Source organism: Podarcis raffonei, chromosome 6, assembly GCF_027172205.1.
Source record: "Podarcis raffonei isolate rPodRaf1 chromosome 6, rPodRaf1.pri, whole genome shotgun sequence".
NCBI classification, from domain to species: domain Eukaryota; kingdom Metazoa; phylum Chordata; class Lepidosauria; order Squamata; family Lacertidae; genus Podarcis; species Podarcis raffonei.
Window position 1 is genome coordinate 84,202,185 of NC_070607.1, and position 25,624 is coordinate 84,227,808.

General features: G+C 43.5%; 1 protein-coding gene across 1 annotated transcript; it reads right to left on the bottom strand.

Moving 5' to 3' along the window:
* Positions 1 to 257: 257 nt before the first annotated feature.
* On the bottom strand, positions 258 to 25,289 carry CBLN4 (cerebellin 4 precursor). Its single transcript, XM_053394297.1, has 3 exons — positions 24,338 to 25,289; positions 13,529 to 13,645; positions 258 to 1,856 (listed from the first exon to the last, which is right to left on the bottom strand). Exons 1-3 carry the CDS (start codon positions 24,626 to 24,628, stop codon positions 1,659 to 1,661), a joined length of 606 nt encoding a protein of 201 aa, XP_053250272.1. The 5' UTR covers positions 24,629 to 25,289; the 3' UTR covers positions 258 to 1,658.
* Between the last annotated feature and the right edge of the window lie 335 nt (positions 25,290 to 25,624).

Here is a 25,624-nt window from a genome sequence, read left to right on the forward strand (position 1 = left end):
TGCTTTAATGAACAGAACTGCTGCACAGGCAAGTACAATTAGAAGACTGTCAAACAGTTCACCAGCCAGTGGGTCTTTGTGAGCTATAAAATTTTAGTTGCTTTGATTGCATGCTGATTTGCTTTCTGGAATTTGACAGAGTGGAGTGGAAAATCTCAGCTGTTTCCTAGAGTTGTTCTTTTATCTTGCACAAAATAATTCTAATTGATACCGTTTTAAAACAATATTTTTCAAGAAGCCCAAGGATTAAAAAAAAATACACTAACATATATTAACTTTTATTATGTAACAGCAACATAATAAATAAATTTATGAATTCATATGGCCTTTACAAAAAGACAGAAAAGATATTGCACCAAGTTCAGGTACCGGCTATTTGGATTGAATATTTGCTAAACAAATGAGGCTCAGTGCAGTCAAAGCTAAGCACAGTTAAGACCTATTGATGTTAGTGGAAGAATTAACTGCACACTTTAACCTCCCCCATTGAGATCAATAGGACTGCAATTCTATATACACTAACCTGGGAGTAAGTCCCATTGTACTCAGTGGGACTAACTTCCAGGTACATGTGCCTGGGACTGAGCTGTAAAAATGCTTAACTTTGCCTGGACAATGCCCACAATATCTATCATCATATATACATTTGCGGAGTTAAGGCAAAACCAGATGATACCTCAAAATACAACAGAAGGCTTGAGAAACAGACATAATTAAAAACAAGAGGGGAGCATTTCCATCTCCGACTAATGAATTAGCTGTGTCTAAGGAACAAATCCCTTCGGTTTTTTAATAAAGTGGTTATTATCAATCATGTTAATTAAAGGTGAAGAACAAGTGTAATTTTCCTATAGAGCAAGGCTGTTTTGCAGAGCTTTGCCAAAATGATCCCATTTAACCCTGGTAAGCATTTTTTTGTTAGCATGATAATCTCTTCCCGTTACTAGAAAATACTTTCTGCAGAATATAAACTCCATCCATGTGCAAATAACATCCAACTGTGACCTACAGACTTTCAGTCGGGTGGTCCTCTTTGAGATACATTATCTGAAGGAAAACATCTAAGTGAATCATCCAACACACTGTACAAAGAGGCGTAATGAAGTCAATCACTTATCAATAACCATTATCTATTCCTTCCCAACTGAACAGGATGGATTTATGTTAATTTTTAGAGCGAGGGGAACAAAGACATGATATAACTAATATATCAATGAACGGTTCTTTGGCAGCTATGTATTAATCTTGATTGAAGACTGAACTCAAAGATTCTTAAATTATAGACCTGGTTGCCAGTCTTTTAAAAATATAATTGGGGGAAGGGGGAGAGACAACAATAATGATCCACTTCTCCCACAAATCCCATATGTCCAGTAAAGGAATTCTGAATAAATCTTGCAGGCAGCTTTTTTCGGCAACATCAAGCATAGATATTTACTGTCTGCTTTAGGTCGTAATCCAAATGCACCGTATTTTAAACACACAAAATTCGGTGAAATCTCAAAGGAGTTCAGAAAGGGTCAAATGCCATAAATAGAATCCATATTCACCCATGAGAAACCAAGAAAGAAAACATCAATCCAAAGGATGAGATGATCTTCGGAGAACAGAAGCAATGACTGGTCCACACCTGGGTGAATGTCATGGAGAAATCGACCTTACAGGGGAAAAACCAGGAAGCCAGAAAATGTAGAATACTGCCATCCGCCAACCAGATTACCTTTCTCCAGTTTCAGGTAAACCTTGTCTTCCTTGTCTAGATAAAGTAGGACTCCATTTGTAGCAGCTTCACGAGTGACATCCTTGTCCCCAGCAAAAGCAGAAATGACCGGTTTTCCATTGAGCATCAGGTTAACCTACAAAAGAGAAAAATTGCTGAAAAAAAGTTCAAGGTAACAGGGAAACCCATCTATCATTAGCAAATCCTATGCAAACGATCATTAGAAGCCACAAATGCCTGGAGTCCACAGACTGTTTGCTGTTCTTGAAACATCATTTCGGGAAATAGCAGTTACAAATACTTAAGGCATTCCATATAATAATAATAATATCTTTATTGACATTGCCCCCTCTTGGGGACAACGAAATTACTTGACTGCTCCATAAAAACACTAATTAAACAATACAGTACAGTATGTGGAAGGGGAGGGACAGGGCAAAATGTGTTGGTGACTATGGGTCTATAGCAGGCTCACTGTAGGAATAAAAATGCAAGAAGAGTCCTGCCGAATTAGGTCAAAGGCCCATCTAGTCCAGCATCTTCTTCTCACACTGGCCAACCAGATGCCCATCAGAAGCCTGCAAATCAGACCACAGTATAGCACTTTCCCCACCTTTGATTTCCCTCCTGACACCAATCCCTTTGTAAACAGTTTTGCATCTTTTCAAAATGGTGTGCAAAAGCTGCTGACCAGGTAGACTCTGTATTGTGGAGGCCAAAATGTTCACCAAAGTCACCCACCTTTGTGGATTAACCAGAGAGAGAATAATGTCAGCCCACTGATGGCTCACTGTTATAAGCAGGCAATTGTGTACAGATATCTAAGCACACCCCGGAAGCACACCAAACTGACCGGGTGCCAATGAAAAAGTCCTAAGGAAAAAAATGCACACATACCCCCAAACACCCAAAATATGTTAAAAGATATAGCTGTTTATAAGCTAGTGCTAGAATCCTAAAAACCCAAATGGCAAAAGGAGAGTCTCTGATACTAAGGCCTCATCTGCACTATAAATTTAAAGTACGTATATTGTACCATTATAAACATTCATAAAGGTAAAGGTAAAGGGAACCCTGACCATTGGGTCCAGTCGTGGCCGACTGTGGGGTTGCAGCGCTCATCTCGCTTTCCTGGCCAAGGGAGCCGGCGTACAGCATGTGCCCAGCATGACTAAGCCACTTCTGGCGAACCAGAGCAGTGCACGGAAACGCCGTTTACCTTCCCTTCAGAGCAGTACCTATTTATTTACTTGCACTTTGACGTGCTTTCAAACTGCTAGGTTGGCAGGAGCAGGGACCGAGCAACGGAAGCTCACCCTGTTGCGGGGATTCGAACCGCCGACCTTCTGATTGGCAAGTCCTAGGCTCTGTGGTTTAACCCACAGCGCCACCCCCGTCCCCATAAACATTCATAGCTTTCCCCCAAAAAAACTGTAGCTGTTTGGAGACACCTGTTGCTCTCACAGAATTGCCATTCTCATAACTCCCAAGGAAGAGGGGTTGGTTATTAAACCGCTGTGCTGATTGTAGCTCTGGGAGGGGAATTGGGGTCTCCTACCAATTCTCAGCACCCTTAACAAACTACAGGTCTTTTTATTTTGGAAGGGAAGCCAAAATCGATATGAAAATGTTTTAAATGTATTGTGTAAATGGGCCCTAAAAGAGAATATAGTAAATGAGAAACCTGGTGGGTCGTTGAAATAAAGTAAGGTACATGTACACACTATGTTATTCTGGAGGTGAGAGCAAAGTGTTCAAAACATTTATAATTATGATTATGATTATAATTATTATTATTAATTTACACCCCACCCATCTGACTGGGTTGCCCCAGCCACTCTGGGCAGCTTGCAGCATAATAAAAGCACAGCAAAAATGTCAAAAATTAAAAACTTCCCAATTAGAAATCTTCAGTGAAACAAGCTTATCTACAGAATCATGAGGGTAGGAATGATCCCAGGTGCCAAGGTAAGTTTGTGCTGGAGCATGCAATCAAATCACTCTAACCAAAACTCTAATAAGGATCTTGGGATATAGAATGAAATGAAAAGCAGAAGGTTGGCACAATAGCTCAGAAGTGCATCACCTGATTTACATGAAGAAGATCTCAAGTTCGGCTCCTAGCATATCTTGTTCTTACTTAAGGACTCTTATAAATCCAGATGGTTCTAACTCTTACATAGCAAAATCAGATCTATTGGCATTGACTTGGAACTCTTGTATAATTCAAGTGAGCCATATATTTATCGCAATATTCAAACCCGATTAAGGGACATTGAAAAATGAAACACCGAGTCAGCTGTAAATAAAATGTGCTCCCCCAGGTTCTATGGTTTAAATATGACAGATAACAGGGTCACTTATATCTCAAAATTAATAATTCCAGTCCAATGACTGAACGTTTCCCCCTCAGCTTTTTTCAAGGGCAGATATTCAAACATCCCCAGAAAAGATAGACGTTGTGGGTGTTCTTTGAACATGCCGGACATTGTAGAACATATTCTTTTCTACTGTGCATTGTACAACCAGCTATGCAAACACATGCTATCCCTTTTTGGGGTAGTCTAACATCACGGCACAATGAAAATATAAGATTCTATCTGTCTGACAGTAACCTGGAAGTAACTACCAGGGTGGGTGAGTTTTTGTCAATGGTATCTTCTTAGAGTGGTGAATGGCACTATTTAGCAGGAAGAAATTCCAATGAAAATCCTCATTAGTACATATTTTACATGGCTGTTTATTTGTATATATTTTAAAATTTCATATATGGCTATTTTATGATGGCCTATTCTTGTAATGCCTAATAAAGGTTTGGCGAAGTAAGTAAGTAAGCATATCTTCTTAGCAGGATCGGGCAGTGGGAAAGACCTCTGATTGGGATTTTAGGGCAGGGATGGCCAATGTGGTGCCATTCAGATATAGTTAGACTACAACTCTCATCAAACCCAGCCAATGTGTTAGGAGTCACAGTCCATTGACCTCTGGAGCACACAGTATTGGTTAACTCTGCCTTAGAAAGCTATCCCTAGTCAATAATATTGATTTAGATCAGGGTAGCTAATATGGTGCCCTCCAGATATTGCTGGACTACAGCTCCCATCATCCTTGATCATTGGCTTTGCTGGTTGGGACTTATGGGAGCTGGAGTCCAATAACATACAGAGTTATTGGCTATCCCTTATATGAGTGGACCAATGGCTTGGCCTGATATAAGGATGCTTCCTCTGTTCTTCAACTGTGGGGAAGGGCAAAGTAGAAAATGTACTAACAAGTGATTATTTCAATTACTCTCAGATTGACTGGCTAATTGTAAATTTGTGTCACAGCAAGCTGGCAAATAAATAGGCTTAAACATGCTTAGCTCTAAATTGGACAGTGCCCAAGAGTTTTAGCTATAATGAATGAGTGTGCCTTTACCAACACTGAGTCATGGAGCCAGCGACAAAGGAAATGACACTTGATTTAATCCTAAATTATTCCCAGAGCAGTACAAGAAGCTATAAACACTGTTGAACTTCCTGGAAACAGTGAATACAGCACTACCAAGTTCACCATATTATATGACTGGAAAATTGCCCAGAAAATCCAACAGAGTCATATTTCATTCCAAAAGGGGGCTTTTGTTGTCAAAAGTGAGAAGGTTAGCTAGGAGGAAACTGAAAGGTAATGTCAGAAGGGTAAAATCTCTCAAGGGAGCATGGGTACTATTTTAATGCAGTATAACAGAAGTTCAAATAAAATGTATAGCACAGCTTCGAAAACAATCCTAAAAAGGATACTTTTGTGAATTACATTGAAAAGGTACAAAAATTAGCTGTAAGTTCTAAAAGGTGAGAAAGCTCACATTACAAAATGGAAGGCTGATGAAAATGAGAGAATTCAGGCAAATAGAATGTAAACCTACAGTAAGACAAACCCAGAAGAAAATTAGGGAGCAAATGCCAAAAATATATAGAAATGAGAAGAAGAAGATTAAAAGAATTTAAATACAACAGAAGCAGGAAACCAGCAAGATTTCCTGCAAGATAAAGTTAGCATAACTTATTAGCAGGGTAAAATTAGCAATAGTTAAAAGAAGCATTCAATTTCAGTGAAGATGCACAAATTCAACCTTCACTGCAGATGTTGGCCAGATGAACTCACCTGTAAAGGTGAAAATGTTTGTGAAAGCTTTTAGCTCAGCACTAACCTGAACTGACAGGAGCTGATAATATAAGGTGTCAAAAGAAGGTTTACAACTAATTGAATTAAAAACACACACACAAAAAAACCCCAGCCATAGGGCTAGGTGGCACTCAGCCAAGATTTCTTAAAGAACTCAGATGTAACAACATTTTCTCATAAGGCAGTTGCTACAACCCATTGATCATTTTGGTTGCCACTTTTTGAAACTTTTTCCAGCTGGAAAAGAGTCAAAGTGGTTGGAAATAAATGCAGCATATAAAAATAAATTAAAACCAGAGCAAATTTAAATCAAAATACATAAAAAGCCCAAATTAGTAAAGACCAATTCCTACCCACCACACCAAAAAATAAGCACAGTGTAGGAGACAACATTGATTAACTGGCCACCTGGGCAGACAGAAAAGTCTTAGCTGGGCATCTAAAAGTTGGCAGAGGTAGCATCTGGAAGCAATTGGCAAGTAGTATAGACTGTGTTGACCTCTAAGTAACCTAGGGTCAAAACACTGGGACAGTGAAGGAAGAGTATGCAAAGCATCATTGTCAGTGAGCACTGAGATGCATTAAGAAGGGTGTGAGGATCCTTGAAGTTTGCTAACCAGGACTGTGGTTCTTTGAGGGCAGAGAGCATGACTTTTCTGGGGCACACCTGCATCATCTACTCAGGCCTTCAGACCTGGGAGGTTATGACTCAAGCCCTCAGCACCGAAAAGGTGTGGCTGAGAGGACAGGGACAAGTAGTGCTCTGTATATGTTCCTAAAATAATAATAATTTATTATTTATACTCTGCCCATCTGGCTGAGTTTCCCCAGCCACTCTGGGTGGCTTCCAATCAAGTGTTAAAAACAATATTAAATATAATTAAATATTAAAAACTTCCCTAAACAGGGCTGCCTTCAAATGTCTCTTAAAGATAAGATAGCTGCTTATTTCCTTCACATCTGAAGGGAAGGTGTTCCACAGGGCAGGCGCCACTACCGAGAAGGCCCTCTGTCTGTTCCCTGTAACCTCACTTCTCTGTTCCCTGTAACCTCACTTCTCACAATGAGGGAACCGCCAGAAGACCCTCGGAGCTGGACCTCAGTGTCCAGGCTGAACAATGGGGGTGGAGATGCTCCTTCAGGTATACAGGACTGAGGCCGTTTAGGGCTTTAAAGGTCAGCACCAACACTTTGAATTGTGCTCGGAAACGTACTGGGAGCCAATGCAGATCTCTCAGGACCGGTGTTATGTGGTCTCGGCAGCCACTCCCAGTCACCAGTCTAGCTGCTGCATTCTGGATTAATTGCAGTTTCCGGGTCACCTTCAAAGGTAGCCCCACGTAGAGCGCATTGCAGTAGTCCAGGGTGCATGTGAGAACTGCAGGCTTGAGTGGAAACCATTGCTTAATGGCACAATGTGCTTCATGTGTGTTAGCTAGCTGAAGGTGTGGCAGGAAGGTCTGTGCTAAAGTGTTGTGATCACAGAACCTGGCGATAAACCGATGTTGTGCCCTCCAGAAGGTTGTGGCCTCCCATCATTGTAAACCATCAGCCTTCTTTCCTGGGGCTGATGGGAGTTGTAGTTCAGTGACTTCTGGAGCTCACCCTGGCCTATGTGATGTGTAGGAAAGACAAGGAATAACAAAAAAAGAAAAGAAAAGGACAGCGCCCTAGCCAATCAGGGCTGTAAACAGCAGCAAGGAGGCATTTTACTCCTGCTCCAGAGGGTAAGACCTGAAACAATAGCTTCAAGTTACAAGAAAGGAGATTCCCACAAAACACCAGGAAGAACTTTCTGATGGTGAGAGCTGTTCAACAGTGAAATGGACTCCATCAGAAGGTGGTGGGCTCTCCTTCCTTGGAGGTTTTAAAGCAGAGGTTGGAGGGCCCTCTGTCACGGATGCTTTAGCTGAGATTCCTGCATTGCAGGGGGTTGGACTAGATGACCCCCGGGATCCCTTCCAACTGTACAATTCTATGATTTCATGAGTCACTGCCATACCATTCTAGCAACTGACGTGTTCCCTCCATATTTAAACATTACTGGAGCAGCAGGAGACTAGATGACGTGGAAATAGATCACACACTGCAGTGGCAATATATTCCGCGAGCCAGAGATAGGCTTGGCAAGAGCAGAAGAAAATATGCTGCACGTGACCATTCATTTTCGCAGAGACATCTCCACATTCTTATCTTAAGCAATCTTGCTCTTTTCTCCAAATGAGGCAATTGCCTGAATATAGCAAGGGCACGAGGTCTTCCCATAGCTGGTATTTATGATGCTTTTGAGCATGATTTCAGTGTGCATATTACATAGTCTGGAAAGGCACTAAAGGAGAAGTGCAAAGGGGCTTTTAATCTTGCACCAAAGAACACAATGAAATTTCAGCAACCTGGGCAGCTGGGATTTTCTTTTAGCATATCACCCATCACTTGGAATACCAGCAAAGCTTCATAATCATCCTTGATAGCCATGGGCCAAAACAAAGCAAATGCACAAGCAGGTGCCTGGTCTCATCCTGTGCTATAAGGTATATGACACCACCCATGTTTTGAGAGGTTTGCCTATTAAATCCTATTAAAATAAAAGGACATTTTAAGAACATGGGGATGGGGCTTTCTCCACTTACAATTTACAGTGGTGTAGTTGCTGTCTGACCTGATCTTTTTAAATTTTGCAGCTGACTCATAGCACCTTTGGTCACATGTTGCTGTTGGCAGCGAGTGGGTGTGAGGTCTCCCTTTCTATTCTGCAAGCAGGTTGTATCCAAACTGAGAAAAGCTCCATGGCTGTAGCCACGCCCCTTGCATTCCTCCAACCAATCAATGTTGGCATTATGAGCATGTGCCCTTTTGCAGCATACACACACACACACACACACACACATGTTTAATGCCCAGAGTTCTGGAATTCCAATCTTGAGGGAGTATAGGAGATTCAAATGGAAACTATATAGGCGGGATCTAGACACATAGAAGAAGCATTTCAGTTTAAATTGTTGCAAATTTAAACAGGGAAAACAGGTAGCGAAAAATGGGACTCCACGTTGCCATCTGGTGGCACAATATTATATCGCACATACAATGCATGTAAATCGCTTTTTTATTTACCAGTCTAGCTGAGTCATATATGCGGCAGTTGTTGTGTTACGCCAAACCTGGTTGCCATGATGACATTTTGTTTGCAGCCAATGATGGCTGTTCATGGGCAGTGCCTTGACTCAGCAGCAGGATCTCAATCTGCTGAGATGTTTAAGGACCATCAGCTCAATCTGCAGTCTCCTCTGAACTGAGCTTGCAAATGGGAAGGCCAGAGGCTAGTGGCACAAAGCAAATGCCTCACAAGCCATGCCCATCAGCCCCAACCCCCTCCATTCAGAAAGCGGGATCCATTTTGGATTTTTATTTTTGCAGTAGAGGAAAAATCTGCTTTTTGAAAAGTAAAATGGGAGGAATTCAATGTCACACTAAGGCAATTGTTCCTTCAGGGGAAGCATTTCATCTTACTTGAGAGTAGGACCACTCTCCTCCCCCTACATGCTGTTCTGGAGGTTCTACATGGGATGAGGATAGTGGGAAAAGAGAGAGAGAGAGAGAGAGAGAGAGAGAGAGAGAGAGAGAGAGAGAGAGAGAGAGAACCAGCAGCTATACTACTATAAATGGTAAGCATGGGAAGACAATAAGTTGAACTCTGCTGGGTGAGTCCAAAGGCTCATCTAGCCTAGCATCCTCTTTTCATCAGTGTGGTCCACCAGATGTATGCAGACATTCTGTGCAAGCAGTGCCTATTTTCAGCTTCTCATATTCAGAAGTACAAGTGGCATAGGCAACAAAATGTTGCAGCATGGACTGTTGCTGATAAAGATTCCAAACGCTCCATTCCATTCCACTCCCCATATTTTCTGTCCCCTCCGCAACAAAAATCAACAACCACGAGTCAAAATTCCATGGCCACTGAGCATGCTCAGTTCTCGCTGGTCTGTTTTTTCTTTGGAAGGGTCCCCCATTTAGGTCTATTATTATTAAAGACTTGAACCTGAGCAGAGGGGGCATGTTCACCACCACTCACACTAGTCAACCTTTGGTGCTGACAATGCTCCACAACCCAAGGGTACAATGAGGTGAGAGATAAACCGGCCCCTTCACCCTCCAGGGGTCTCAGGGTGTTGCTGCCACGGCTAAAAATTGGCCGCTGTTTCTTTAATGCTAAAAGAACTAAGTCAGCATGAGTCAACGGCCTATAACGACTCATGCAACCTTTCACCAAATTGTACCTGTATATATAGAGTGGTCGGTGTTAGTGTTGAGTGTGGGTTGGTTGGATGGTAAAAAGCTGGTTGTGTGTAAAAAAAAGCTGTCGGTTGTGGCTAGAGAAGAAGACTTTTTAAGAATAAAAGTAGCAATACTCTGCAAGAACACTCTTCTCAAAGACTCTTTTGTGCCAACTAAGGTCTGAAGACTAGGTAAAGGAGTAAAAAGGAGGTCAGAACCTTTTCTTTTTCAAACACAAACAGGTTATGGGCCCAGTGTTTCTGAGCGTGTGCAGAGTGCAAAATGACTGACAGCATCTCAGCAGGGAGCTAGTGAGTCCTGGTGGTGCAGCTGACCATATCTGAATCTGTGCCTACACCCCATGCCAGCATGACCCAACAAATACTTAATTCACAAAGCCATCCCAACTGGCTCTGCAAAGCGGAAATGCCCCCAAGCCAACTGGATACAGCCCAAGCAACCGATCAGGCGCACGCATCGATCAGTCAGACTAATAATCCAGCTTCTTAATATTTGCCAGTTTGGAGTAGGTAAAAAAAAAGGTACATTCCAGGCACATTGCTGCAAACTTTATTTTATATCCTATTCAGATGTGTCATTAAGTAATCCGTGTTCATTTTAAAGGTTTAACTGATTCTTTCTGTGTTTTACTGAAAATTATCTAGCATATGCTGGGGGTTTTTAAACAGCTTTGTGGATTTTAGATGGGGGGTTTTTTAATCCATCATTGTATTATGAACATCGCTTTGAGAGTTTGGGATCAGGTGGCCTATACATCTTCCTAAATCAACAAATACAAATTAGTTAATGTGGGGGTAGCCAAAAAAAATCCTACACAGCCCCTTGGAGTGATTGATTATTCCCACATGATACTAGGCCCTAGGGGAAAGGGGTGTCCCACAGGAAAGCAAGAGAAGGTGGGACTGGTTTCTAAGGCTGGCTATGTGACTGAGGCAGCATCACCCCAACATCAGACTGCTAAAGTGAGGAGACCTTCCTTCTCCTACTTTCCTGATGTTCCACCAATCTCCTGCCATAGGCTTGCCACTAGGATTCTTCCTCTCAGGCCTTGACTTCAATATCTGTTTCTGGTTGCATTCTCACTTGCTCAAAATGTGAGGGTTCCCCATTCCAAAATGCTCTTCTCCTCTCACCTTTCTTTGGATACTGCTTTAGAAGGAACTTGTTAGGATGTTGGACTAGGACCTTGGGGGTAAAGGTAAATGACTCCTGACAGTTAAGCCCAGTCACAAACGACTCTGGGGTTGCAGCTCTCATCTTGCTTTACTGGCCGAGGGAGCCGACGTTTGTCCACAGACAGTTTTTCCAGGTCATATGGCCAGCATGACTAAGCCACTTCTGGCAAAACCAGAGCAGCACACAGAAACACCATTTACCCTCCCGTCGGAGTGGTACCTATTTATCTACTTGCACTTTGATGTGCTTTCGAACTGCTAGGTTGGCAGGAGCAGGGACCGAGCAACGGGAGCTCACCCCATTGCGGGGATTCGAACTGCCAACCTTCTGATCGGCAAGCCCTAGGCTCTGTGGTTTAGACCACAGCGCCACCTGTGTCCTGATAGGACCTCGGGGGACTAGGGTTCAAATCCCCACTTGGCCATAAATCTCAGTGGGTGACACTGGGTCAGTCACTGCCTCCTAGTCTAGCCCTACCACACAGGTTGTTGTGAGGATTAAATGAAGAGGAGGATTGCACCCTGAGCTCCTTGGAGGAAAAGGTGGGCTATAAATGGAAAATAATAATAAATTATCTCTGTTCCCCCAAACTGCTCTCTCTGCAAATGGGATGGAATGCATTTCCACAATCCATCTCTTTCTCACTCTCTTCATTCTCCCAGGTTTCCTCCTCCTAATGCCTCATCAGAGCCAGTGTGGTGTAGTGGTTAAGAGCAGTGGACTCGTAATCTGGTGAACCGGGTTCGATTCCCCACTCCTCCACATGCAGCTGCTGGGTGACCTTGGGCTAGTCACATTTCTCTGAAGTCTCTCAGCCTCACTCACCTCACAAAGTGTTTATTGTGGGGGAAGAAGGGAAAGGAGATTGTTAGCCGCTTTGAGACTCCTTAAGGTAGTGATAAAGCGGGACATCAAATCCAAACTCTTCTTCTTCATCATCATCAAGTCCATACATCCCTCTCTACATTCCTGCATCATCTCTGCACCCTGAGAGGAGAAGTATGATCGCCAGCCTGACCTGATTTACTGCTGATGAGCCCTTCTGCAAAGACGTATATAGGCGAAGCAGCACAGTTCTGCTCACAGTGGAGAGAGGGGAAAGGGAAGTGGCTTTCATGAATCCCATCCTCCCTCTGCAATATAAGATAACATGTAAATGACCCCGTGGATGGTTAAGTCCAGTCAAAGGCGACTATGGGGTTGCAGCGCACATCTCACTTTCAGGCCGAGGGAGCCGGCGTTTGTCCACAGACAGCTTTCCTGATCATGTGGCCAGCATGACTAAACTGCTTCTGGCGCAACAGAACACCATGACGGAAGCCAGAGCACACAGAAGTGCTGTTTACCTTCCTGCCGCAGCAGTACCTATTTATGTATTTGCACTGGTATGCTTTCGAACCGCTAGGTTGGCTGGAGCCCAAGAGGCTCAGTGGTTTAGACCACAGCGCCACCTGCAATACTCTGTGTCCCTCAGAAAGGAGTCCTTTGTAATAGCACTCCAAGCTTTAGGGCCAAAGGGGAATTGTTTCCCCACATCCTTCTTCCATTATGTAGACTCCACCATATTCCAGTTCCTTCTGTGAATGGAAAGAGCCCTTCTGTTCACAAAGGGGCAGGGCTGGGTAAAACCCAGTCACTTTTTAGTCCTACTGATTTCACTGTTGCACTCAGATCTTGCTCATGGGCTTCTCAGACGCATCTGAATGGCCATTGAATTGGACAAGGGACTAGATGTGTCTAGCCTGATCCAGAAAGCTGTTCTTATGCTTTTACATCAAATGCATGCTTCCTTTCATTGTGCTCATAGCATTTATTATCATGAAATTACTTCCAACAGTCCCCAATGTGAGATTCACAGAAAAGTTGTAGCACATAATTAGAATGCAAGCACTCTCTTTATTTTGAACTCTCAAGGCCGTATCTTGAACTGGTGAGCAACATTGTTATCTTAAAATGTCACTGAAATCCATTTGCTATTGGCCAAGTTGAGCTATTTGCTGTTTCCTAACTCATCAACATGGGTGCATTTAAACTATTTCTATTTACAATAGAAAATGGATTTTCGCTATTATCCATTTATCTATATATATTTTTTAGGGAAATGGGGAAGGGGAGAAGGAAGGAATGAAATGCTAACAAATGTGTTCCAACAGATTTTTTGAATCAACATACCTGGATTGTTTGGCTCTGGTAGACTTTAATTACATGAAAATTAAAACTGTAAATTCCTTTTCTTGGTGCTACAAAGACAGACTCCAGCGTAAAGAAATTCCCCACATTTACTAGGATCTACAAATTAAAGAGAGAGGAAATAAGAATTAATGGAAGCATTCTGTGTTCTTGGGTGAAAATATAATTAATTTGCAACAGACACAAGATTTCTCACCATGCCTACACATCTAAAGCCAAGGTGTTAGTTTTTAACCCCAATATTTATTTATACTAATTTATTGTACATAAAATTAAGATTTCCAGACGTAAGAAATATTTTCCCCAGCAAGATTAAACTGGCCTAGACATCCTTTCTTTAAGGTTACAATTCTGTGCATGCTTAGTTCATACCCGCCAACATTTCTCCGATGAAAATAGGGACATGCCATTCCATAATGATAATTTTAATATAGATACCCCACACATCTTACTGGGTTGCCTCTTCCAACATATATAAAAATATTAAACAGGGTTTTTTTTAAATTCCCTATACAGGATTGCCTTCAGACATCTCAGGGGTCAGATAACTCCATACCCTCCTGCATTTCTCCAATGAAAATAGGGACATCCTAAGGAAAGGTGGGACATTCTGGGATCAAATCTGAAACTGGGACGGCATCTCTAAAGCAGGGGCATCCCTGGAAAATAGGGACACTTGGAAGGCCTGTTAGGTAAAGGACCCCTGACCATTAGGTCCAGTCATGGCCGACTCTGGAGTTGCGGTGCTCATCTCACTTTATTGGCCGAGGGAGCCGGCATACAGCTTCTGGGTCATGTGGCCAGCATGACTAAGCTGCTTCTGGCGAACCAGAGCAGCGCACGGAAATGCCGTTTACCTTTCCGCCAGAGCAGTACCTATTTATCTACCTGCACTTTGACGTGCTTGCGAACTGCTAGGTTGGCAGGAGAAGGGACCGAGCAACGGCAGCTTACCCCGTCGCGAACCGCCGACCTTCTGATCGGCAAGTTTGACCCACAGTGCCACCTGCGTCCCTTGGAAGGCCTGTTAGTTCAGGTCAAATGGGCCTGCTTTTGAGTTTGCCAGGATAAGGTCCACAATGCACAGGCTGTATCCTGCAAACTGAACAGCTCCTTCGCTCCACTAAAGCTCTTGCTGAGTTTTAAGTACTGCAGAATTTTAAGCCACCTCATCATAGTGAGGGGAAGCAGCTCATGTTTTTAAAATCTGTTTTGCAGCACAATTCTGGTGATGTAAGCCCCACCACAGTAGCCAGGTAGGCAAAGCAGAGCACATGGATTGCCGACAGCTGCATCAGCAACACAAAGGCATGATGTTACACCAGCATTACAGTGATGCAGCACAATGCTTCTGACACTGCAGGACGATCTGCCCGTGCAAATATTTACAATTAGGGCATACTCCTCAAACCAATTATGTCCTGATGCTAGATGTCGATGGTCCATACCCAGAGTAAAGAAGTGAGCTCCTTGCACATCGGGTTCACTAGGGACATAACTTTAAATACAGCATGGGAGATTTTCAAAATTATGGCAAACTTGTAAAAGAATGATCTAACAAGACAATCCAAGCCCCAGCTAGTAGGCCATGGCAGGACATGGCAAAGCAGCAAAGCAACTGCTATATCCACAACTCTGGGTGTATATAGGTCAGAAAGCCCTGGGGGCACGTCAAGGAATCTCCTTTCACCATCAGGCTTTTGCTTTCTTTCTTTCTTTCTTTCTTTCTTTTATGTCTATTTATGGATATATATTTTTGAGTACAAGTCTCACAGGTAAGTAACAGTGCTGCTACAAAAAATTAGGCACATCTAATAGCCGTAATGTTATGCTCGAAAGATGCTGCCCACGTTCTCTGCTGTTGTGCCCAACCTGTTCTATTTGGTATATGTCACCACACACTAGTTGCCAGTAGCACCACCACCCAAAAAACGCAGCGCTGAATAGGTGTGGGGATAACTGTTTCCTTTATGGCAATCTCATCCATGGACTACCCTGGAGCTACCTTTGAAGGTGACCTAGAAACTACAACTAATCCAGAATGTGGCAGCTAGACTCGGCCCAGCATACCTGAAGAAGCGTCTCCACCCCCATCGTTCAGCCTGGACACTGAGATCCAGCTCCAAGGGCCTTCTGGTGGTTCCCTCCCTGCAAGGAGTGAGGTTACAGGGAACCAGGCAGAGGGCCTTCTCGGTAGTAGCGCCCGCCCTGTGGAACGTCCTCCCACCAGATGTCAAGGAAATAAACAACTGCCTGATTTTAGAAAACATCTGAAGGCAGCCCTGTTTAGGGAAACTTTTAATGTTTGATGTTTTGTCGTGTTTTTAATATTCTATTGTGAGCCGCCCAGAGTGGCTGGGAAACCCAGCCAGATGGGCAGGGTATAAATAATAAATTCTTATTATATTTTTATTATTTTATATATATGGAGACATGAGTGGAAATCAATAAGGATCCAAAGAGGTAGATGAGGTTAGGATCTGGGCTTTTATGCCCCCCTACTATCTCCATCCCACATTGGTTGGTTTGCAGGAACATCCCCACAATAGCCCTTGCATGCCCATCACCACAATACCACCCACACCTCCAACAGATTGGAAAAGCAGTGTGATTATTGGGAAGCAAGACCTTCCGATGTCCAGTGGAGTACAGAGCCAATTTGGATGATCTCCAGTGTGGTAAAAGTACTAGATGTGCAGGGGGTATCGGTGTGCATGCGTGCACACACTGCTATGTATGTGCATAATGTGCCATCCATCACATGTCTACCAGGCATTGCACACATCTGTCTTCTTCACACAGTCTTGCCATGCCCTTATTGAAATCTGCACATGCATTCCTTTCCTGTATTGCAACACAGAGTGTTCGCACATATCAAATGATGCACTTGTGACATCATATATATGCCTGGTGTGAGCTGCATGCCTAAGTCCAAGCCACACTCTGTGTAATAGTACACTTGAGCCATGGGAGCACTTATTTTCATAGAATAGCCCCAATTAGCTGGCTTCCCGTAAACAAAGGGATTCAGGGATTTATTTGAAGTGCTTTGACTTAAAAGAGCTTGAATGGAAAGGGCAGTTGTGCTTCCAAAGGGATGATGATGATAATAATAATAATAATAATAATAATAATAATAATAATAATTGCATGGAACTGAATGGGAAAGCCCATTTCTGCAGGAACTTCACAGGTATATCAGAGCAAGCAACGGGTTTTGGAGCATAGGGAACAATGATCATTAAGGAGACTGCAGGTGTAGTCAACTACAGAAAGATAAGATCCCCTTATTTCTCGTGCAGACATAAATCCTGGCCTTTCTTTGGGTAGCTTTGGGAATGGCTGGGTTGTGTTACAAATGGGTCCAATCCACAGAAAGTCAGGCATGTGTGAGCCCTATTGATTTTAATGGAATTTATTTCTCAGTCCTAAACACAGCCTTTAAAAATTAGCCTCATTGATCTCAAGGAAGTGTACTTCCCAATAAGTGGCTTTGGGCTGCAGTTTATAACTGGAAAAGCAAACCTATTGATCAAAATGGGGCATGTGTGTACATATATCGTTCAAGATTTTACCTTTATATCCTTGCATAACTTTGAGATCACTTGCTCTTGTACATATCTCCCCCTGCCCTTATATCATCAAATGAAGCCCTTGTTTTACCCAGCTTTAAACTACAAAGGAGCACAACTGGACCATTTAAGGTGTTCTTCCTATGGAGGTTAGGATGCCCCCTCCCTCTCAAAACATTTCAACCACCACTAAAGAAAACTGTTTGTTTTCTTAGGCATAAGCTGGGCTTGGAAGAGGTTGTGGGAGGTGCTTTGTTGGTTGCTTTGCAGCATTCTGTTTCATTTTAATTGTGGATTTTGTTGTGTTTTATTATTATCCACATTGGTGATGTTAGCGCTTCTTGGTTGGCAATTAAGAAAAGGGAGGGAGGGAGGGAGAAATGTTGATCTGAATTGCAGTACAAAACCTTCCCAGTGCATGGCTTCCACGGCTGACTATGGAGGTGACAGGCAAAGATCTATAAACACTCAGGGTCCTTTTCCTTTCTGTAGGCATCGATCAAAGCATCCTTCTTAGGAAAGTTACTTTGCTGAATCATGGGTCAATGTGTTCAGGATTGTGGAACTAAACTGGAGAAATCACTGACTAGCCCTAGGGTCTTCAGTCTGGCTCCAGGAAAAGGATCTGAGGGTAAATCCTTTCATAATATTAGTGCTCAAATTACGAGAGAAGAGGTGGGCATGTTAATGAAACCCACAAGCTTCACTCTTATCTTGTCTCAGTTTTAACCATATTATGGTCCCCAGACCCTGGGGGTGGCAGCTCAGATGATAAGGCCATTAAGCTCCTCTAGCCACCTATAATTCTAGCACAGCTAGCCTGTTGGACAGGGTGAAATACTCCACTGCTTCCAAAACTGATCCCTGCATTCAGATATTCTTTCAGATTTAAAAATAAAAGAAAAACTATTAATATTTGGCACTCGGCACATGATGGGGTTGTTTCCCCAAAACAACATTCCCCCCAGACAACAGTGGCCGTTCAAAAAGAAACTGTTTCATGCAGAAAAGGCACCCTGTTTTGTCATATTATTATTATTATTAATAATAATACCCCGCCTATCTGGCTGGGTTTCCCCAGGTACTCTGGGTGGCTTCCGACCAAATATTAAAAACAATACAGCATCAAATGGTTCCTTCTTGCCTTGACATCTGCTGGGAGGGCGTTCCACACGGCAGGCGCCACTACCAAGAAGGCCCTCTGCCTTGTAACCTCACTTCTCGCAGCGAGGGAACCACCAGAAGGCTCTCGGCACTGGACCTCAGTGTCCAGGCTGAACGATGGGGGTGGAGACGCTCCTTCAGGTACACAGGACCGAGGCCATTTAGGGCTTTAAAGGTCAGCACCAACACTTTGAATTGTGCTCAGAAAGGTACTGGGAGCCAATGAAGATCTTTCAGGACTGGTGTTATATGGTCTCGACAGCCACTCCCAGTCACCAGTCTAGCTGCCTCATTCTGGATTAATTGCAGTTTCTGAGTCACCTTCAAAGGTAGCCCCACATAGAGCACATTGCAGTAGCCCAAGCGGGAGATAACTAGCGCCACTCTGGTGAGACAGTCTGCGGGCAGGTAGCGTCTCAGCCTGCAAACCAGATGGAGCTGGTAAACAGCTGCCCTGGACACAGAATTGACCTGTACCTCCATGGACAGCTGTGAGTCCAAAATCTGTTAAGACTGTCTGCAGATCTGCAGTTGAGGACAACTGAGATCAAACTGGATCTAGGAGCATTATAATAAACATGTGCTGTAAAATCAACACAAGCTTATCAACCTGAGTGGTCTCAGGAGGCCTGTTTGCATCAGATCCCAAAATGTTTCAGTAATAGTTTACATAAATGCACTTGTAACAGGGGTGGGGAACATGTGGTCCTCCTGATGTTGCTAAACAGTTCTCATCAATGGCCATGCTGGCTGGAACTGAGGAGGAGCAGGCAGCCCGACCATATCTAGAGGGCCACAGGTTCCCCACTCCCTCTCCAATGAAATTATACTGACATGGCACCTGGCATGCCCACTTTGAGTACTTAATTCCTGAGCTTAGGATAGGCCTATCTCTATCTGCCTCCTTCATTGATCTCTAATAAAAGCATATTTTCTTAAAATAGCAACAACAGCAACAACAACAACCCTGGATTTTGCTCTAGGGTATCTCCCACCACATACTAGGAATCTTTCTTGATGAAATGTTCTTGTTCTTTGTTGGTCTCAATTTAAAATTAAAGAAGTGATGAAAATCGACTCAGTTGTTTTTTAATTAGATCTCACATACTTGGGAGGCAGGCTACTTATTAGCCACAGAGGAAGTGACCACGATTCAGTGGTAAAACTGCTTGGAATGATTTCATTGAATTTCAAAGTAATGTCACCTCCCCCTTTTCCTTCAAGACCCTCCTTAAAATCCACCTTCCCATGAAGTCTAGAGCTTAACTCAGGGATGGCGCTCATGAGTGCAGCTCTCCAGACTTTGAATCCCATCATTCCAAGTGAGCAGGGCTAAAGGATGTGGATGATGGGAGCTGTAGTCCATGTCTGGAGAGCCCCCAGTCCCTCAGCCCTGTCTTAACTCCTTACTGCTCGGACTCTGCTCAAACGATGGCTAGGTACATATAAGAACCTAATAAGAGCCTCCTGGATCAGGCCAAGGGCTCATCAAGTCCAGCATCCTATTCTCACAGTGGCCAACCAGCGCCACAACAACATTCTGCCCAACTGCAGTTTCTAGCCACTGGTATTCAGGAGCGTTGCTGCCTCTAAGTGTAGAGGCAGAACATGGGCATTAGGCTCAGTAGCCATTGGTGGGCTATAAGAGTCTAATCCTCTTTTAAAGCCACTCAAGTTGATGGCCACCACTGCTTCTCGTGGGAGCAAACTATGAGCTGGCTAGAGAAGTTCTTTCTTTTATCTTCCTTATTCATTTTATTGCATTTATACCCCATCTTTTTCTCCATGGAGTACAATGTAGTAGCAGCAGCAATTATTATTATTATTATTATTATTATTATTATTATTATTATTATTATTATCTTATACCCCACCCATCTGACTGGGTTGCCCCAGCCACTCTGGGTGGCTTCCAGCATAATAATGGTTTTCCCTTTCCGCATTTAATCCTCAACAACAACCCTGTGAGGTGAATAGTCTGGGAGACAGTGACTGGCCCAAAGTCTGTGTGGAGACTTGAACCCTGGTCTCACAGGCCCTAGTCTGACTCTCTAACCACTACACTATACTGGCTCTCTAGTTGTATTTGCTCACTTTCATCACTTGTTAGCCATACTTCTCTTCCCTCCCTGCTGCTCCCCCCCCCTCACCAACTGAGGCAGCAATCTTATGCCCACCTGTCTGGAAGTAAACCGCATTGAACTCAGTGTCACTACTTCTAAGTACACATGAATCGGATCACATTGTCAGTGTAATATAGCAATATAGTGAGAAGGTAAGAAACTGAGCAGTGATTCACGCATTCCTTGGTTGGAATCTCACCTCTGCCAAAAGCTCATCCAATGGCCAGGGGCACACTTTTCTACTCAGCCTCCCACCTGCAATATGGGGGTGATTGTGCTGATCTACCTACCCTACAGGGTTGTTGTACGGATTATCAGGACTGACCCAAGGCATTTTGCAGCCTGAGGCAATGAAGAAAATGGTGCCCTCCACTCCAAGTTAAGATGCATAATACCACTAACTCAAAGATAATTAGCTATAAAAGAACATGATCATTTAAATCAGTAGATGGCATAAACATAATCCACTGTATTATGCTGCCTGCCTCCTCTTTCCATAAATTTATGGATAAGATATTCCAAAACTGAAAGAACTGAGGTGGGGCCAGAGATAAAATATTTGCTATGAGGTATAGTATGTTTCTGCATCACACCCCTTTTGCTGCATGCCTAGCACATGCTCCTTGAGGTGGCCACCTCATTTTGCCTAATGGTAGGACTGGCCCTGAAGACTGCAACCAATGTGAAGTATTACAGTTATTCCTCTTCTTATATTGTAAGCTCCTTGGAGAAGTTCCAATGTGTGTATGCTACCCTGTGAAGTTCTCGTTATACACTGATGACATCATAATATATTGATAATACTCTTGAGAAGATGAAAAGGAAGAGGTAGAAGAGGAGGAGGGGGAAATGGTAGCAATATATGTTTTAAACCTAAAGTCTGAGGCCCCATCTACAGCATCTTTTGTGGACGACTGGAAGGGACATAGGAACATAGGAAGCTGACATATACAGAGTCAGACCAATGGTCCACCTCAGCACTGTCTACTCTGAACTGTCTACATGGCATATTTAGGAGGAGATGGGAAATTCATGTTACACATTTTATATACTTGTACTTTTGTAATATTTTTGGGAAATGCAAGAATTAATATTATATTTTTAAAAGTATTGTCTGATCTGACTAGCAGTGACTCTCCAGGGCTTCAGACAGGGGACACTTCCAGAGCTACCTGGAGATGGCAGAGATTGAACCCGTGACCTGCATGCAAAGAGGATGCTCTGCCACTGAGTCGTGGCCTTTGTGCCATGAGAGCTGCTGGCAGTCTGGGCAGACCATACTGAGCTAGATGGCCTGTTGCCGTGAAACAGTCAAAGGCAGCTTCATCACATTTCTGACTCTGCAGAAGTCCAGGGGAAATATTTACGGGAGTTGCACCTTGGTCATTCTTAGGAGGCAGCTCACGTACCCCTTTACGTGCATTGCTGTCAGCCACACACTATACTGGTGAAAGTGATCTGTCATTCCCTCCCACCACCCCATTACACCTCAGTCCTAAGTACATTTGCATGAGTTCAATGGAAAGTCGGTTTTAGTTAGCTTTGCCACTGCCAGCTGAAACCGGCTGGAATTTCTTCCAAACATAAATGCGCTTTCAGATCTGTTAGTGTGGGGATAGATTCCAGTTGTCGTGGCAATTGAGGAAAAACAATGTCTTCACATATATCACACAACATATGTTGGCTCCTTGCTCAGTCTTGATTGGAACGAGTGTGAAGGCATGAGAGGTGAGTGGGTAGTTTCTCACAAGAAAGCAGGAAGCAAAGAACATAGTAGGAAGAAGAGAAATTAATTGCATTGCACTTTTAGGTTCTGCACAAGTGATGGGTGGGCACGAACACTTTTAAAATTCAAGGCTCATAACCTGTACCTAAGGGGGAGAAAAGCCTTGTATCTTGCCTTGCACTCCCTTTCAAAAGATACAGGCAGCTGTCTGGTGCCCTGGCCATTTCCATGTCTCTTACATATCCACCTGTCTCCTGGCATCTTGAAAAGGTTAATGGCAGTGCGACTTGAGCAAGGTACAATATTCCCAGGACTCTTTGTAGTCATGGGAGAGAGTGAAGATCCATCATTCTCTCTGAAGAATATGCTGTGAAAGACTAAAGAGTAACTTCCTGGGGCTTAATTAACCCACTGCGCTAATATTTGCAAAGATAGGCTATTCCACCTGCTATCATACATAATCAGAAGGGGGTGATAGAGGAAATAGCTGAGGGTAGAGTATTAAACAATTCCCAAGAAGGCAGAGACATTTCAAACTGGAGCTGACACAACATAATTACAATGCCTTCCACCACCATTTCTTTCTTTCTTTTAAAAATACATATGGATCTGATCCAGCCCAAACTGCACTCTTGTATATCATATAGATTTTAATGGGAGAAACTGACACACATGTTAAACTCTTGCATTAAAACAAATGGACTTTTTTTAAAAAGGTAGTAGCATTATCTCATAGACAGCTGAAATATAAAGTGTGTTGTTGTTGTTTTAAAAAATCTTTCTTTGTTAAAGGATTCATTCTTATTTATAAATGACTTAACATTGACAATGCAAGACCTTACTTTGGAGCGGGGATGAATAACTCTTTTTGTTTTGTCTAACCATTGATCATATGCCTGGACAGAGGGTATGTTTGGTGTTTGCCTCCGAGAGGTAGGTCAGGGAAAAGTGAAACAGGGTGTCTTTCCAATATTGCAACATTCTGCAGTGATACACTAAAGGTGCAGTGGATCTTTCAAAGGACTGCCTCCATATTCCTCTGTTACCTGACCGTGTTTGATTGCTATATACATGCCAATGTGATTGCACCAGAATAGATTTTGGGTTACGAGAGGTGCCTAAATTCCACTTACGGATTTTGACACTTTATAAAGTGATAAAAGGTTTGGACTGCTGTGAAAAGGTGGCTGGAAAGCAAACAGGAATATCCCACAGAGTTAGATAGGATATTTGGACATATTCACCTCAACTGCACACAATGCCCTTCCTTAGAATCTTAAAAATCCCCACACTTTCCCTTCAGGTATCAAATCATCTGAGCTGGAAGGCTATAATCCTATGCACACTTATCATGCCCACAGCGAGGCTTACTTCTGGGTGAATATTCTCAGGACTGGGCTACAAGAGTGCAGAAACAATAAGGTCTCTGCATTGGTGACTACCATCACCAGTGACTGCAAATAATCTAAAACTGGATGCATTCCTGAGCAGTCTGGTCTTCCTTCATTAATCTCAGATACACAGACCTTGTTTAAACATCATACCTTTTTTTCATAAGGATGCAAACTTTTAGGTAGTAGGTGCCTCTCATTTCTGAATACTGAACTCTGGAAACTTATGTAACCCTGCATGAGTTATAAGAGAGTGGAATGGTAGGAATCTAAATCAATAAGTAGTAAAACAAACTGATGTATTCTCAGAGCAAAGCAGTCTGCGTCTTCCTGGTTACAGCCTTATGATTAATTCAATCCAAAGATTTACAATGTGCAAATGCATTTTTGCTTGGTAAAGTGGAATGGCCATCAAACTTCATTGGATAGGCAAGGAAGTGTCGGTTGGAAGGAGATGAGCCTATTGACCGAGAGTTTCCAATGGCACTTGTTAAGTTTCAGCCCACTGCTTGTAAAGGAGCATTAAAGAGTTCACAGATCGACTCCCACCTGTTGATCCCCACCTCCTCCCCTGAACTGATCTCGTCTCAGCTTCATGACCGGTTGCCTCGCCACTCCACTTCTAATCGAATCCCTTTCCCAAATGATAACTCTTCTCTCTATATATTTTAAAAATTGCTCCTCCCTTGATCAAAACTACTCATCCTTTGACCGATTCTTCTCTCGCTCTTTTTCTTAACCTCCTGGCAGGGGGAAATGATGAGAATGTCCTGCCTTTTAAGAAAGAATGTGCATTCATTCACTTCCTATATTACCTGATCGAAGTAGATTATCCTGGTTTTGTTGCTCATCTCGGAAGGTTCGTGGTTGGTACTCCTGACTGCCGAGAAAGCAACCTTGGAATTAGCAGCCCGTACGGAGATCCCCAGAGGAGAAGAAGACGATCCCTTAGAATCGGTAGCCGGGTTGGAATCGCACACGACCAAGCATTTCCCTTCCAGGACGATGGGCTCCGTGTCGTTTTGCGCCCAGACGGGGAAAGTGGGAAGCGCCAACGCCAGGAGGACGGTAGGCACCACGGACAGCGCCCTGCTTGAAGCGCCCATGTTCAGCACCAAGAGAGGCGGACAGCGAAGCCTTGCTCGGAGCGCCCCAGCGACGCCTCTCGTTCCTCCTCTCTCCACGCTTACACACCAAGCTAGCGGTAGCAGCCCTACCAGCAGTTGGGGGGGAAAGGGGGAGAAGAAAGCACACCCGCTACCCGGCGCACCAGCAGCGAAATCTTCCTCTTTTTCACTCTTCCAGCAATTCCAGCAAAAAAAAAGTCAGTCTTCCCTCTTCCTTTTTTTTTTTTTTTTTTGGTCCTTTAAAGAGCTCTTGGAAATAACCTCGCGGACAAAATCAGCACTCCCCAAAAACCCTGTTCTTCCCGGTCCAACCCCCCCTCCACTATCCACAAGGAGCAGAGAGGGGGGGAAGCCCTAAGGTGAATTATTGATGAAAGAGAGGAAAAGAGAAAGAGAGAGAGAGATCAGGAAGAAATAAAAACATTTGACGTAGCCATGATTCGTTGCATGGCGAGCCTGTCTCCTTTTCTTGTCCTGCAGGAATCTGAGCAGACGTGCCCAGCTCCTGACGGCAGGAGCTTGCCCTCTACGCTAGCTCAGGCACTGCTGGCTGAGCTCATTTGCCAGGATGCTTTGCAAAAAGCGGAGTTCCCTCGCTCTTCACCACAATTCCCCCCCCCCTCCAGCGTATGGCACACAGAAGCACGCCCAGCCCTCTCTCTTCCCCTCTCCCTCTCCTCCGCACACCCCGCTGCATTTTAAGCTTTGTGCGTCTAAGAGTCTTTCCCCAGGATTGCCCTCCTAGAATGTCGTCCCAGACAGAACTCCCACCCTCACCCCAAACAAAACAAATAGAATATTTTGGAGAGTGCAGAACAGGACGATTTAACCCCCAATGAAACGTTGGCTAATGCGTAAGAGAAGCACGCACACCGTCTATCTCATTTAAAAATAGATGAGGAACATTACACTTAAAAATCTTCAGCTTCTTGTTAAAACATCCCCAAAATGCCCTGTGTCATACAAAAGTAATAC